Genomic DNA, 17,209 nt, shown 5'->3' with positions numbered 1-17,209 from the left:
GCTACACGAAAAGCGTAGTGCTGGGCGGGTGTGTCATCGCGCAACTGGTAAACAGCACGACTTAGAAAAATAAAAAAATGTCCTTGGGAAAGACTCACAGGTTTTGCACGTAATCGTGGGCAAACCAAGTCGGGTGGCATCCCTGGATGGGCACCCACGACCGTCTCCCTCCCGTCCCCCAAAGTGAACAACTCCCGGCGCAGTCCCAGTCGCCGTGACTCGCCCGACCGGCCTCCGATCTCCGGACATCCGCGGGAACGTCGAACAGCATCAGGCGGCCGCTCCGGCGAGCGCTCGCCGGACAACCGCCAACAGTTCGTAAAACATCCGGGAGCGGATTTTTTTCTCCCCATTTCATAAACGATCTCTGCCGCAGCAGCTGACTTTGACATAGGAGGCAGTAGGCAACTGCTCCCTGGGTGCCGCGGATACATTTCCCCAAATCACTCCGGCAGATACAGAACCCCAACACTGCTGCCCTGCTTCGCATTAGGAACGGAACGCGCTTTCTGCCGTGCGCTGGCAACGAGCGATGTTTTTGTGGGGTTCCGAATGAGTTTTTTCCTCCGTGTGTATGCGTAGTTCTTTTTTGTTTGTTACGGTCTTGTGCCTGCGGACGACCGTCAGATGGATACGAATCCGCGCTCATCTTTGGGACGCTTCTCAAGGCCCCGTGTCAATCTTACGCACGTGGGCGGGGTGGCATTTTGCTCCAAGTGATTTTTTTACGCGAATAACGCGACTCGCTTTGGAAGTGCCGCGTTAAAAAAACGTCGTTGTCATCGGTGGCTTTACGCGGGGATGTGCAAAATATTCGCTTTTTTACGACCGGATTTAGCCGGGGGGAATGAAAATGATGAGAATTAAACAAAAAGTTTGAGGGGTATGGAAAGAAGCGTGGCGAGATGCATGCTGGGAATTGCAGCAACGATGCAGAAAGAGGAACACGTGGGTCAGAGAACAAATGAAATTAGGGACATCATATTGACAGTTAATACGATTGTGGCAGGATGTATGTCGTTCGAACGAACGATGGCTGATGGGCCAAGACGGATGATGGAAAGCCAGCCAGATTTGCGACGACCATGGAGGTGAAGCGATGACATCGGCCAATGTAGCCGAAGCGAGATGGTCCGTGGCATCAGAAGGCCGCTAGGTAGGGTGACAACGTGACGGGCCCATTCGTCCAGCGATGGACTCGTCGTGGTCGATGACGATGATGATGACGACGATTTAAGAGGGTTGTTGGAACAAGCTTGAATGTTGATTTAGTACAGTTGTCTAATAACACTTCATCGACAACACCTGTCATACAACCACGTACACTTGGTTCTCAGCAACGGCGTGTCTCTAGCTGAACGTTTATTTACAATGTGTACACAACAACAACAACAGCAACATCAGCAAAAAAACACTGCCGTTTTAAAAAACGGAATATGGGAATAGTAAAGAATATGTATCACGGTAATTTGTAAGCCTTCATCAATCCACTGCTGGATGAAGGCCTCCTCGTGCGCCACCGCTCACGGAGGCTGTTGGATATCACTCGGCACTAGAGTTAGCGTTGGCAGGGAATCGAACTCGGGGTTCTACGTTCATGGCACATTGCGCAACTACCCATTACGTCACATGCTCCCCGTCAATAATAATAATAACAACGTGTTGTGAGTCAGCATCAGCACTCCGCTGATTACGGTGTGAACCGCAGCTTTCCATGTGTGCCATTGCTGGCTTTGATATGTGCTTGCTTACAGCACTAAATAGCAAACCGCAGTCGACTTGACATCGAACTCTGGCCACGGATAACATCAGTGGCGAATGACGGTGTCAGAACTTGCGTGGTTTGTTTTGGGGGGGGGGGGTGGGGGCTATTTCTTGGGTCGCCCTAACCTCGAAAATGAGCGGCGTGGTGCGGTTTAAGCTCTGCCCCCCCCCTCCCTCCCCCCAAAAAACGTGCTTAAAATCGCTTTAAACTATTGTCATTGTAGTGTGTAATTATTGTGGCGCTGCACTCTGATGTTGTAGGAGAAAAGGTTTATTAGAAAGTCTATTTAATTAAGTAGAACGTGTTGTCTATATTTATTTAAAGTTGCGCATTTTTACGTGACGTTACATTTCTCAAACCTCCCCCCCTCTCGTCACACATCGTCACAAATGTCTGACCCCCCCCTCCCCCCTCAGGTGCGTGACGTCATTTATGGACGGCCCCTTATGCTGGCCTTAGGAAGTGCCACACGGGAGGGCATTTTGTTCATTCTCATCGCCATCGAACGCTGTCTCTCCCACTCGAGATGAAACACATGCCGCTTGTCGGCACGTCGAGATCACACGATAAACTCATTCAATCGATCTCGATGCGTGCGTGCATCCGTGTATTGTGCGGTGCAAAGGGGAGATTCAATTACAGATACCCCCACCCAAAATAGTAGGGGGCAAACTTACCGCGAGAAATAATTGTTGCTCAAAGCCTCGCCATCCCCAATACACGCTTACTGATTATAAATTAAATGCAATATCTGGGCCATTAAGAAAAAAAAACGGTCTGGGAATCTGTAAACGGATCACGATGTACAAGAGTGGAGCACGCGCCGACGGAGACGGCACGCGGCTGCCGAAATAACGACGATCCGGCTTGCTCCCATAAATCTGCGCCATGTCCTGGCCTTGCTTGCGAGCCACCGAGACGAGCGAACGTGAAAATGCGGGTGGAGGGGGAGTGGGGGTGATGGAGGGGGGGGGGTGATGGAGAGGGGGGGGGGCTCCTACTCTATATCACTGCTTTGTGTCAGGAGGCTTGGGAAGGGCTGCCGACTTCCCCCGTGAATGAGAGTGATACATCTGTCTGCGGGCCCCGCTCAGCCCCGAGCAGCTCCCAGACGCTCCAAACACCCCACCCCCCCACCACGCTTTCCACAACCACCACCACCACCACGTGAAACATCAGCTCCCATCTTTCTCACCACCATCACCACCATCACCGTGAAACATCAACTCCCATCTTTCTCCCCACCACCATCATCACCGTGAAACATCAGCTCCCATCTTTCTCCCCACCACGACCATCACCGTGAAACATCAACTCCCATCTTTCACTCCACCATCACCACCATCACCGTGAAACATCAGCTCCCATCTTTCTCCCCACCACCATCATCACCGTGAAACATCAGCTCCCATCTTTCTCTCCACCACGACCATCACCGTGAAACATCAGCTCCCATCTTTCTCTCCACCACGACCATCACCGTGAAACATCAGCTCCCATCTTTCACTCCACCATCACCACCATCACCACCATCACCGTGAAACATCAGCTCCCCTATTTCTCACCACCATCACCACCATCACCGTGAAACATCAGCTCCCTTATTTCTCACCACCATCACCACCATCACCGTGAAACATCAGCTCCCCTATTTCTCACCACCATCACCACCATCACCGTGAAACATCAGCTCCCATCTTTCTCTCCACCACCACCATCACCGTGAAACATAAACTCCCATCTTTCACTCCACCATCACCACCATCACCGTGAAACATCAGCTCCCATCTTTCACCCCACCACCACCATCACCGTGAAACATCAGCTCCCCTCTTTCTCATCACCACCATCACCACCATCACCGTGAAACATCAGCTCCCATCTTTCTCCCCACCACCACCATCACCGTGAAACATCAGCTCCCCTCTTTCTCATCACCACCATCACCACCATCACCGTGAAACATCAGCTCCCATCTTTCACTCCACCATCACCACCATCACCGTGAAACATCAACTCCCATCTTTCACTCCACCATCACCACCATCACCGTGAAACATCAACTCCCCTCTTTCTCATCACCACCACCACCACCACCACGTGAAACATCAGCTCCCATCTTTCTCTCCACCACCACCATCACCGTGAAACATCAGCTCCCATCTTTCACTCCACCATCACCACCATCACCGTGAAACATCAACTCCCATCTTTCACTCCACCATCACCACCATCACCGTGAAACATCAACTCCCCTCTTTCTCATCACCACCACCACCACCACCACGTGAAACATCAGCTCCCATCTTTCTCTCCACCACCACCATCACCGTGAAACATCAGCTCCCATCTTTCACTCCACCATCACCACCATCACCGTGAAACATCAACTCCCATCTTTCACTCCACCATCACCACCATCACCGTGAAACATCAACTCCCCTCTTTCTCATCACCACCACCACCACCACCACCACCACGTGAAACATCAGCTCCCATCTTTCTCACCACCACCACCACCACCACCACGTGAAACATCAACTCCCCTCTTTCTCATCACCACCACCACCACCACCACGTGAAACATCAGCTCCCATCTTTCTCATCACCACCACCACCACCACGTGAAACATCAGCTCCCCTCTTTCTCACCACCACCACCACCACGTGAAACATCAGCTCCCCTCTTTCTCACCACCACCACCACCACGTGAAACATCAGCTCCCCTCTTTCTCATCACCACCACCACCACCACGTGAAACATCAGCTCCCATCTTTCTCACCAACACCACCACCACCGTGAAACATCAGCTCCCCTCTTTCTCACCACCACCACCATCACCGTGAAACATCAGCTCCCATCTTTCACTCCACCACCACCACCATCACCGTGAAACATCAGCTCCCATCTTTCTCCCCACCACCACCATCACCGTGAAACATCAGCTCCCATCTTTCACTCCACCACCACCACCATCACCGTGAAACATCAGCTCCCATCTTTCACTCCACCACCACCACCACCACCACCACGTGAAACATCAGCTCCCATCTTTCACTCCACCACCACCACCATCACCGTGAAACATCAGCTCCCATCTTTCACTCCACCATCACCACCATCACCGTGAAACATCAACTCCCATCTTTCACTCCACCATCACCACCATCACCGTGAAACATCAGCTCCCATCTTTCTCCCCACCACCACCATCACCGTGAAACATCAGCTCCCCTCTTTCTCATCACCACCATCACCACCATCACCGTGAAACATCAACTCCCATATTTTTCCCCACCACCACCACCACCATCACCGTGAAACATCAACTCCCATCTTTCTCTTCACCACCACCACCACCACCACGTGAAACATCAGCTCCCCTCTTTCTCACCACCATCACCGTGAAACATCAGCTCCCATCTTTCACTCCACCACCACCACGTGAGACATCAGCTCCCCTCTTTCACTCCATCGCTCTCACTCTCCCGTGTAGCCCGAGCACCCCACACCCCAAACCCCCTTCCGTGGGGGGGGGGGGGCTGTATTCCATCGTTTGCATTGCGTCGTTGGAGCATGCCACGCGAGTGCATGCACCACGTGTACCGTAAAGCCCCCCCCCTCCCCCCCCATCTTATTGTCGATCTACTGCTGGATGAGGCGCCTTCCGGTTGCCAACTCACTGATGTCCAAAAAAAAAAAACTTGCGAAAATATCGCGGGATGATGAAGAATATCTCACAATATTGGAGGAGGGAAGACCCACAAATGCTTTGTCTTCAGTCGTCGTTGTAATGGACGTAACCTGGATGGGTGGAGGGGGGGGGGGGATCTTTGTCTTTTTACGCCTACGGCAGCTTGGAGCTAACGTGTGGATGTTCAGTACATGGCAGCATAAATTTACGCAATTTATTAAATTTAGGGGCCGTTATTGAACAAGGCAAACACCAGATGAAGAATCTCTCTCATTGCGAGAGAGAGAGAGGAACCTGGGATGAATAGCGCGCTGCGCTACGAACTCGACGATTCATTATCTGAACCGCTCCTGGGCCCTCCCCTAGGTTGACTCAGCCTCAAATGAGTACCTGGTGCGGTGTGTAAAAATAACATTGCTCCCTCCCGTGCTGTGCCGCTCTTCATAGGCGCTCGCTAACAGCACCTGTCCCAAGAGTCTGTCAAGGCTACACGGGGGATCTTTGTCTTTGTATGTCTCCACTCGAATGAGTTCAGTCAGGTACCATTGGCTTACTCTTCCAAGGTGGCCGGACATCTCTGGAAGAGGAACGAGTGACCACACTTTTCGACCCGCCGATCGATTGACCGATCGATACAAAAGAAAGGAGAGACATCCCCCGGGTCATTTCAGGTGCAACCACGCGTGTTTTTTTTGACCGCACCTGAAGTGACCCAGGTCAGCGGCACTGCTCGCTTTTATGCTGCTTCCCTTACACAGCCGCCCCCCCCCCCCCCCACTTACCCCCCACTTCTTTCTGTGCCGCGTGGCGCTTGTGCGGTTTTGTTTTACTGTGCCGGGCACGGTGAGCGCAGCGCTGCTCGGCACCGTTTACGGCGTTCAAAGTGTCACCGATACAGCCCCTCGGAGAGCACACACGCACACGCGCACATACACACACGCACATACACACACGCGCACACACACACACACGCACACACACACGCGCATACACGCGCACACACACGCACACACACGCACATACACTCACGCGCACACACACACGAACATACACACACGCGCACACAACAACAACCGCCATTCGCCACTAAGTGGCGGTGACGTCACCACGACGCTTGTGCCAGGCCAAGTGCACCTTGAGGCCACGTGAAGTGTCGAACGGCCGCTGGCAGGAGGTCACGGGGCAGTCTGGCAAAACAACCTCCTACCTCCTCGCGGTGCCGGACGGGCAACACTGTCGTGGGCAGTGATGTGGGGGGAGGGCCATTGCCCATTGGCCTCTCCCCTCATGGCGTCTGTGACCACCACAGTGGCTAAACGGGGGCTCTGGACGGGTGCGAGGGGCTGTTCACCCCTCCACCTTCAATTAATTACCACGAAACCACGAATTAAACATAAACCTGTAACACGCGCACACACACACACGCGCACACACACACGCGCACACACGCACACACACACACACGCACACACACACACACGCACACACACACGCACACACACACACACACGCACACACACACACACACGCACACACACACACACGCACACACACACGCACGCGCACACACGCGCACACACACACACGCACACACACACACGCGCACACACGCACACACACGCACACACACACGCACAAACACGCACACACACACCCGCGCACACACGCGCACACATGCACACACACACGCACACACACACACGCACGCGCACACACGCACACACACGCACACACACACACGCGCACACGCACACACACACACGCACACACACGCGCACACACACACACGCACACACGCACACACACACGCACACACGCGCGCGCACACGGCGACAGCTGATCGGCGCAATAGCCCAATAACCGATGGACGAGCGTCAACTCGCCCCCCCTCGACCCCCGCTGTGTCCACCACCACCATCACCACCGCCACCCCCCTCCGTGCCCACGTGAGCGCGCGTGAGCTCCTCATGGGCAGCGGTGGCACAGAGGCGAGCGCGATGCGCTACGAACCCCGTGCGGGCCCGAGTTGGGTTTTTTTCCGGCACTGCTGCTGACGCCGGTTTGCGTGAGTCGCACCTGAAACCGTCCTGGGGCCTCCGCTAGGTCGACTTAGCCATAATTAAGTGTCTAGTGTGGTGTGTTAAAATAGTAGCGGTGGGGAGACAAAGGTGGCTGAGCGTGGTGTTTGGCCACACCACTCCGTCGTGTGCCGTATCGAACTTCATAGGTGGCCCGCTAAGAGCTCGTGCCCCAATAGCCAGTAATGGCTTCAAAGGAGGTTTATTTTTTGTAAACCGCAGATAGCCTCTGTCACCGTTTAACCCACAGACCCAGATTCAGACCCAGTCCCGAGACCCAACTCTAGGTGCAGAGCCTCGTTAAGATACGATCCCAAGGTCCTGAAATCACCTTGACACTTGACAGGTATAGGGCATTTGAGTAAACACCCTCCAAGAGTAATGGAAAGCCTCCTCTGAATTTTAGAATCATCTCTCTTGATTAATATGTACGTCAGACATTTTAGTTTCCAGAAACTTCACTGCGTCCCCTGCTCACACGAGCGTTGGATTCATGGGATGACTTTCTGAATATGGTCCTAATTTTATCCACCTCTCATGGATGATGGGCTGAGACAAACCTCGACAACACTTGAACTCAGAGGCTACCGAGCGTGAGTTGGTTGTTTTGCAACACGGATTTGGGATCTCCATGGCCACGATTTTTGTGCGAGTTAAAGAGATTTGTGACACATGGGGCGAGTTGGGAAAACATCCGAAAATAGGATAACAGAGCTTGGGCAACTGTTGGTGCCGGTTCCAACTGCCCGTGGTTGCCCCCACCTCTGAATTAATTTTCCACCTATGCCTAAGGAAGTAAACACAAACTATCCTTATATTATTGGTTCTTTCGGTAAAGTCACGTAGAAGGGAAATAATAAACTAATACAAATATAAAACAATACAATTCTCACGACATTTCGACTGCAACACAAGCAATCATCATCAGTGCAAATGCGCTTTCACTTTCACCGTTCCTATCCGATGGCCGTCTTGCACCGGGTACCTGCAGCAGCTGGGTGGCCGTGGACCTCTGCTCCGGGTTCTTCACCAGGCACTTCCGCACGAAATCCACGAATTCGTCCGTCCAGAGCTCCAGCTGCCGGAAGGTGGGTGGCGGGTTGGTGGGTATCATGAAGATGGCCTGCGGGAGTCAAGAGTTGCAGCACGAGGCGCGCACGTTCGATTTATTGACGAAAAAGAGTTAGAAATAGTTTAGTAGGCTTTCGCGAACCAATGTTATCAATAATATAGAGGGTTTTTTGTTTTGCTTCTTGGGTTAGATCGCGTAAATATAAAGTTGTCGTATGGCTACATTAACCCCCCCCCCCCCGCCACCCCCACCACTCTGGGCTTCGCACCTGATTGAACCACAGTGATGACGTCACATTTACTCCCACTCTATTTAATGATCGATTATCGAAACAGGAGGAGGATTTCCCCGCAACTCTGGCTGTCGCCTGATGATGCCGGCTGCAATTCACCGGCGAAACGTCAGGATTTACTCGAATCGTAAACGTTGTGGGTCGAAACTCTTTGGTTTTTTCGGTAAAGTCACGTAGGTAAAAAATATAAAATAAATAAAAATGAAAACAAATAAATTTAACCGCGACGTTTCGGAAGCAACACAAGCAACCGTCATCAGGTGTTGACAGCTCCAGCAAAAGTTTACTGAGGCGTGTGTTGCTTCCGAAACGTCGTGATTTAATTTATTTGTTTTCCTTTAAATTTATTTTATATTTTTTACCCACGTGACTTTACCGAAAAAAACAAAGAGTATGGATCCTTGCAGTCACCAAAACTTCAAATTTAGAATTAAGTTGTGGGTCTACTCTCCAACACACCGGGTGTTCTGAACTAGTAACTGATTGCCACGTTTTGTTCACAGGACAAACCTTACACGAATTTGCTGTGTCGGGTTTAACGATACATTCATGTTTATGCGATCTAAGCCACCGTCACGACGTTGAATGTGGTTTGCCGACTGTGCCGTGAGAACCTCGCGGGCCGATGTTGGTGTTCGGTCGGGGTTAACAACGGCACTGAACCGGCACGGGGATGTACGGTCAAGTTACTGTTAAACAACTTGTCACCGTGACGAGACGGGGTGTGGTTTGGCCTTTATCTAAGAGTGAATTGTTGGCAAGGGACTGTATGTATGTAATTTATTTTTTATAACAAAACATGTATTTTATGCTCTGAAAAAAATGCATTTCGTTTGGTATCGGATTCACTTAGAGTTTGTGTATATTTTATGTTGTTTAAAAAAAAACCTATTGGGGAAAAAACAACGATTGTAAGAAAGTCAAACACTTTCATCAGTGAGCATTCTGGCACTGAACTTACCAGGCTCGCAGGTCAAAGTTGCAGCGGGTGACTTTCTGTGTTCATAACTCAGAGGAGGGCCGAGAGACGACGAGATACCGACTGTCACCCAAGTGCATGACCATGAATTGAACTTTGACCTCTAGTATTATAGTGCAGTGCAGTGCAGTGACCACCCTGTCACACGTGTATGGTTGTGGGAAATTACTGTTTAACTACAAAGTTGACTATATCACACTACACTATGAGACCTCCTTTACCAGTGGCAAAATATAGTAATAGGTTTTAACCCTTTCAACTGGTACAAAAACTGACACCTTAATACAAGGCATCATATTTGCAATCACCACAACGAGCTCTAAATACTCTGATAGTGCGCTGTCGTTGAGTTGTACGCCTTTTGGCGTCATCTGTTCCAACACCAATGGAGACTAGGCTCTAAGAAAAGCTGTCTCAGGTGTGGACCAATCAACTTCAAGGGCAGTGCATATCATTATCATCATCAGAGTTGTTTCTTTTTGTTTGCATTTTGACTGCTTGTGTTGTGGTTATTGCAAACATGATGCCTTGTATAAAGGTGTCAGTTTTTGTACCAGTTAAAAGGGTAAAAACCTATTACTATATCACACTATTATGCTAAATCATCTATGCCTGAAGTTTGCTGCCTGGCTGCTGGCTGGGCTCCTTTGCTACCGAACCTAGCTGGGTAACTTGATACACGGGATTTTCCGTGGAACAAGTAAACACCCGATTGAAGTTAAACGGCGGAAGAAGTTCAGAAGACGTTGAATAGCGACACCGAAGAGGTGGGAGAAACGAATGCAGAAGACTGACCCACACGGTCAATTTAAAATCGCTCCAACTTTTGCGATGTGTGCTCCTGTTAATGCAATTATTTCGCCAGAGCATTCTTTAAATCCGAGAAAATAACAAAAATATCCTTACAATACACGTTATATATTATCTTGGCAGTTTATTACGTCTAAAAGCAGGTTACACTGAGTGAGAAGAGATTAAAAATGACAGCGGTGTCTTATTTTCCATTGGAGAGTGAACTCGTTGATAAAATAAAAAAAACTTTCTTTAAATTCCATCTCGGGGTTTTTCCAGATTGCACGCATCAAGGTGCGTGTCCAATAGATTTGATGTCAACTGCAGGGGAGGCAGTTTTAGTTATTTCTTTTTATTTTAAAAAGTTGGTTTTAACATCTCGGAAAACGCGTCTGAAGTCGGCTGCTTTTGAACGACACCGTTAGCACGCGTTCATTCGCGTGCGAGTCGCGACCGTTAGCGCGTAACCCGGCATACAAAACTCGCTCGTTTCAAACGTTAAACGCGAAACGCACTGCAAATGCCTAAAAAAAATAAAACAGTTAAGCGCCACGGCAGAAACGAGCAGCGGTCCGAGCGACTTGCACAAGAAGCGGCGGGTCTCCCATCGCCCGACCTCGCGTTTCCGTGTTCTGGTTCCGCGTTTCAACATCGGAGGTCATTTTGTTCGAAATCGCGCCACGGCATCGACCTCGTCGATTCATAATAAACACAAAACCTCCTCCTCCTCCTCACTGCTCCCGTGTCATCCACTGCGCGCTTCCTTTGACCGATGGGAGCTGCGCGAATCCGCCCCCCGCCGCCGCCTCCGAGGGCACCAATAAGGCGGCTTGTGTTGATACCGGTGGGGTGTGACCTTTGGCTAAGGGAACAAGCCCGGTTTACTGCAGTACCATCCACACACAAGGCCACGTTCGAATCTTATCTGCGGCGCGAGATGCACTATCATTCAATAAGATAAACTTGAAAGGTTTATCCGATCGCGCCCACGTTAGAGTGACGGGTGTAAATGTTTGCGGCCTGCTTTGTGTTGAACAGACAAAGCACACTTAAACTCGCTTCTCCGAGGTGCACCCACAGCGAGACGGAGTCTCGAATTGAGATTAATTTCCACGGACCCGCAAACAGACGGCCGGTCCATCCTCGGGCAGGTCCACCGCCAGCATCATTAAACTTTTAAAAATAGTGTCGTTTACGGCGTTCTGTTGCACAACGCTTCGATGTTAAAAGTGTTGGGTAAAAAAAACAGAAACGATTCTGCCCGCCAAGCGACCTGGGTTCAAATCCGGACAGCTGCCCATGGTTAACAACCGACTTCTCGAATGTGCCGCGTCGATGGTCTCGATGACTGCACGCCTAAACAAAACAAAAAGGCCGTCACTAAGTTTGGCTTTGCACTTCACTTGGATGAATGCCGGCTCTGAGAGTTCCAAGTAGACATTGGTTCGTCGCGCAGAGAACATCTCTCTCGGGGTCAGTACGAAAGTGCATCACCGCCCAGTGCGCAGATCAGCGGTCGTTTAAAGAGATCTCAGAAGTAGATCTGTGATGTCTCCTTCCGCGGGGTGGTCTCTAACAACGGGGGTTATGTGCTGCTCCGCAAAGAGGCCAGAATGGCTTGCTTGTCGAATGACAAGATACACGATATCACAAATGAGATACAATTGCGGGGAATCACTAAGTAAACACCAAGCAACTAACACGTTGTGTATTGATAACCTAGTGCGGCACTGGAAACACATGGGAATGTGCTGAGCAACAGGAGAACAGATGCTCCCCCTGCGAACGACATTTGATAACAGAGACGAATCTTGTAAAAATGAAATTGTTTTAAATGTCTCACTGGAATAACACAAATTGGGCAATGCATAAAACGACTGACCGTGTTTTTTTTCCCCTGTAATTACTAAACCATACTTGCAACCCTGTATCGGTCCACGTTCCATATTGCTCACAATAACACATGTTGGGGTCAGTGCAGGATTAAGCTAGTGTGGGGCCTGAAACATATGTTATAAAGGGGCCCTAAATAAAATAAAAAAACACGTAAATATGAAAACACGTAAATTTATAACTAGCATAGTAAAGTAATTGTATTTTTCCATTTACTATACAGCCAGATAATACGACAAATCGCTCACCTTGAACTCCCAGTCGTTCATAAAATTGAAGGCATTATAGTACTACAGTAATAGAGCAAGTACAGAATCACTGAACCGGAATTGATAGCTTGAAAGCATTTAGCGCGGGGCCCTTGAAAGTGCGGGGCCCGTACATATGTAGTAGCTACTACATATGTAGAGAATAATCCAGCACTGCGTTGGAGTGCAGTAAAAACTGAGCCAGCCGTTGACTCACAAATGTACAAAGTGCGAGACGAGGCAGAGTGCTTGGCGTTTTTCATTCATCCAGAGTTTCTCTGCACCACTTTGATCCCCCCTCTATCTAGCCACGACTAAAACTTGGCTACTCAACGGTCGAGTTAGGAGGTTCCTCCACGTGGAATAAATATTACGTAAGTTCGGATGACATGTTTTTGCCCACTGCGCCCTCCGCAATCCCAATTGTTTTGCAAAAAACACACTTAGACCGCTTCCCCGTTAATCAAGTTCGCTCACTCGCTCGGGCTCCGTTGCGGTATTTACGGCTTGCCACGTCAAATTAAATCATGGCAAGGCGACAGTTGCATGGATCGGAGAGCCAAGAACCGAGTTTAAAAGATGTGTGTGGCTTTTGTCGGCCGCTCGTGGAGTGAAACAGGCAAAAGCTGCCTTCACGGCTGTCTGTTGTTGTACACGTACTGTAACAAGGTCTGTCGGGAAGACAGCGTCTCATTCAGACGCTGTCTTCCCGACAGACCTGTTCTTCACCTGAGGACGGCTGCTTGCGTTGTGGCCGAAACGTCGTGAGAATTATTTTATTATGTTTTATTTTTTATTATTTTTTTATTTCCCTTCTACGTGACTTTACCGAAAGAACCAAGAAGGTGGTGCAGTGGTTATTGCACTGCGCTGCCAGGGCTGGGGGCCCGAGTTCAATTCCAGGATATGGCGAACATCAACGGCGAGGCAGAGCTGAACCGGTCCTGCACACACACCGGCCCCCCCTCGGTATCACCAATCAATCGACATTGACCAGCATGGTCAAACAGTTGCAATGACAAATACGGTGGGGAGAGGCCTTTATCCAGCAGTGATCTGCCAAAGAGGTGCACATTATAATAATAACGTTTTAAACACTTTTACAGTTCGAAATCTCATTGACAATTTTTTTTCCACAAATTTGGTTAACGTTTCTAGCCTTCTGAGTATAACGCGTGCATATCGATCCACTGCTGGGTGAGGGCTTCCCCCACATCCGTCCGGGTTATTTGACGAAGCGCTGATCAGTGCAGAGAGGTCACGGCGGGAGGGCATTCACGTTGGAGCAAAGTTAATTCTAGATTTGAAGCTTTCGTGACTGCAAGGATTCATATTCTTGGTTTTTTTCGGTAAAGTCACGTATGTAAAACAATTAAATTAATAAAAGTAAAATATTTTTTTACCTACGTGAATTTACCAAAAAAACCTAAGAATAGCAAAGTTAATGTCCAGGACAGGGGAGCGATCGGTTTTTTTCGCACTGCCTATACGGAACACCCGTCGCGTGTATGGTGGTCACCCAATCCAAGCACTAAACAGGCGGAAACCTGCTTTGTCTTCCGAGATTTCACCACATTCGACTCTTTCTGTGTGATCTGGTCGTAGGCTGAGCATAACTCGTTTTTTTTTCTTTCTTTTATACACCATCGCGTTGCTCCGAGACTCGCCTCGCGGATCACGTGGCATGGTGGCTATGAGATGTTGACTACCTCGCCTGGTATACAGGAGGTCGTGGGTTCGATCCCGACCCTGACGCCTGCTGTATATTTGGAGTTTGCGTGTCTCTCTCTCATCATCATCATCATGGTGGCGAGATGTTAACTACCTCGCCTGGTATACAGGAGGTCGTGGCTTCGACCCTGACGGCTGCTGTATATTTGGAGTTTGCGTGTCTCTCTCTCTCATCATCATCACGGTGGCTATGAGATGTTGACTACCTCGCCTGGTATACAGGAGGTCGTGGGTTCGATCCCGACCCTGACGCCTGCTGTATATTTAGAGTTTCCATGTCTCTCTCTCTCATCATCATCACGGTGGCTCGGAGATGTTAACTACCTCGCCTGCTATACAGGAGGACGTGGGCTCGATTCCGACCTGGACGCCTGCTGTATATTTGAAGTTTACATGTCTCTCTCTTTCTCTCATCATCACGGTGGCGAGATGTTGACTACCTCGCCTGGTATGTAGGGAGTCGTTGGTTTGATCTCGACCCTGACGCCTGCTGTATATTTGGAGTTTGCGTGTCTCTCTCCACGTAGTCACGTGGAATTTTTTTCCGGGTCGTCCGGTGTATCCCTCTAAATTTAGAGTCAACATGCGTTTAGAGTATTTGGCTGCAATCAATTTCCACGCGATGAGCCACTTCGTTGAGCTTTCACTTGTGGCCAGGTCGCTTCTGAAAAAGAGCTACATAGCTCAGTGGGCCTTACCTGGTAAAACAAAAATGTGATGTACGAATTGTAAATCAGAATTAAAATTAACACATCCATTTAATCTAGGCACGTGCTATTGTTTTCATTATCAAATTACCGTGATGATATATATACATAGTGCAACAGTATTGAGTTGCAACCATTATGAAGCCTTGGGTGTTTTTGGGTAAAGGTTCAGCCCTGCAATTGCTTCCCAAGACCACCGCTGGCGGAAGGGCCTTCAATTTGAAAGAGCTCGAGACGACCCCACTCTCAACAGCGATACAGTTCGGTGGGCCTCACCTGGTAAAGTAAAAAAAAGATGTTTAGTTTAGTTTCACACGAACACGCGCATTTGACCTTGGCTGCGCGAGTTCATTTACAAACGGCAGTAGCATATTTACAGGCCTCACAAGATAATGTTATTGTCTTCTGAGGTTAGGCATTAACTGCCCTACCGCCTGCTATCTCCAGCAATCGCTACCTTTGAACGCAATACGCAGTCGTGCAGCCTTTGTGGACGGCGATAAAGGCTATAAAGACGGCCGCCTGGACAATGGCAAACTCCCAAGACTGCTGGTCAACGCACCTGCGGCTTGTCAACCCTTTTGGTAAAAAAATAAAAGACAGGGATAGAGGTGCAGCCCCGCAATATGCTGGATCGCGTCACTGCTGGTGGAGAAGCCGTCGACTGCGAGGCACTCCGACAGAGACCCCCCACCCACCCACCCCGTCGCTCAGAGAATTACGTTGGCTAGACATCCTGGAAGAGATGGGCAGGACCCACACTTTACCCCACCACACACGCGCGCGCGTGCGTGCGTGCGACCTGCCGACTTATTACATAACCCGTGTTCCCATTGCAGGGTGGACAGAGGCCGGCCTGGGAGAGGTTATTACGGAAATGTCCCATCGTTTCAACCGCCGCGCTGGTAGATCGAATTCGAACTGGCAGGCCCGCAGGCTAACCGATATAACCACGACAGCATCCCTCTACCAGATGTTTTTTTTTAAATGTATTGTTACATGAGTGAGGATTGGTCTCCCCGCAGACTCCTTGACACCAGGGATTTTTAGTTAGGAGTAGGAATACGACCATGTGCCATGTTCCCTTCTCGAAGTCGTCGGCGATCATGGCTTTCTTTCATTCCGCACCTCAGATTAACACGGTTGGCTACGTACGGTGCGAGAGAAGTTCGACACACATACATCTATACAATTTTTGAAACAGCTTAATACTGGTAGGAACCTCCTGGTTACACCAGCCCACAGGGGATTATTGTGTCCGTCGTGCAGGGAGGGGTGGGAGGGGCTGGGTGGGGAGGGGAGGGTGGGGAGGGGCTGGGTGGGGATGGGAGGGTAGGGAGGGGAGAGTGAGGAGGGGCTGGGTGGGGAGGGGCTGGTCACCCCGTGGTGCCCTTATAAAACTCAACGTTTAACCTACTCACGCCGGCTTGTGCACGCTCTCACAGTCGGGCATATTTGCGGAATACACCACGCCGCCGTTGACCCTGGCCATTGACCGAGCAACCCAACGTTCCTACCAGCTCCCTCCGCAGGAATGTGTTTCGCTGTTTTGACTGGCTTATCGTACCTCTTTCTCAGTTAAAACATGATATTCAGTCTCTTGTTTTCTCATTACATGAAAAAGAAATCTAACTTGCCTTTCTCTGACATATATATTTTTTTTAAATCGACCTTTTTGTACCCTGCGGTTCGTCATACATTTGTTACTCATCTCGTCAGAGAGTAAAAAAAAAAGATATATTACATCGTAAAGACAATTTAAGCCTCCTTAAAGTCGGACCGAACTCGTGTGTCGACAATGTTCTTAAAATAACATTGGAATTAGTGCTGGAAGGCTAAGCACAGAGCTCGCAATGACCGTGTTCTAACGTTGCTTGCCCCACCGTACACACGGTGAGTCATATTGTGAATGTGTGCGAACATGTTTAGTGCATTCCACGGATAATTGTATTGATT

At 49.7% G+C, this 17,209-nt stretch overlaps 1 protein-coding gene across 1 annotated transcript in view; it reads right to left on the bottom strand.

Moving 5' to 3' along the window:
• Positions 1 to 17,209, bottom strand: part of LOC144931719 (serine/threonine-protein kinase 3-like) — a 136,644-nt gene that overhangs the window by 45,463 nt on the left and 73,972 nt on the right. The window contains exon 7 of the mRNA XM_078855933.1: positions 8,525 to 8,662. Coding sequence (XP_078712059.1) covers positions 8,525 to 8,662 — 138 coding nt within the window. The remainder of the gene's footprint in view (positions 1 to 8,524; positions 8,663 to 17,209) is intronic.

This window comes from Lampetra fluviatilis, chromosome 4 (genome assembly GCF_964198595.1).
Source record: "Lampetra fluviatilis chromosome 4, kcLamFluv1.1, whole genome shotgun sequence".
Lineage (NCBI taxonomy): Eukaryota > Metazoa > Chordata > Hyperoartia > Petromyzontiformes > Petromyzontidae > Lampetra > Lampetra fluviatilis.
Note: the sequence above shows the minus strand (reverse complement) of the source record. Positions and strands in the feature narration are given on the sequence as shown.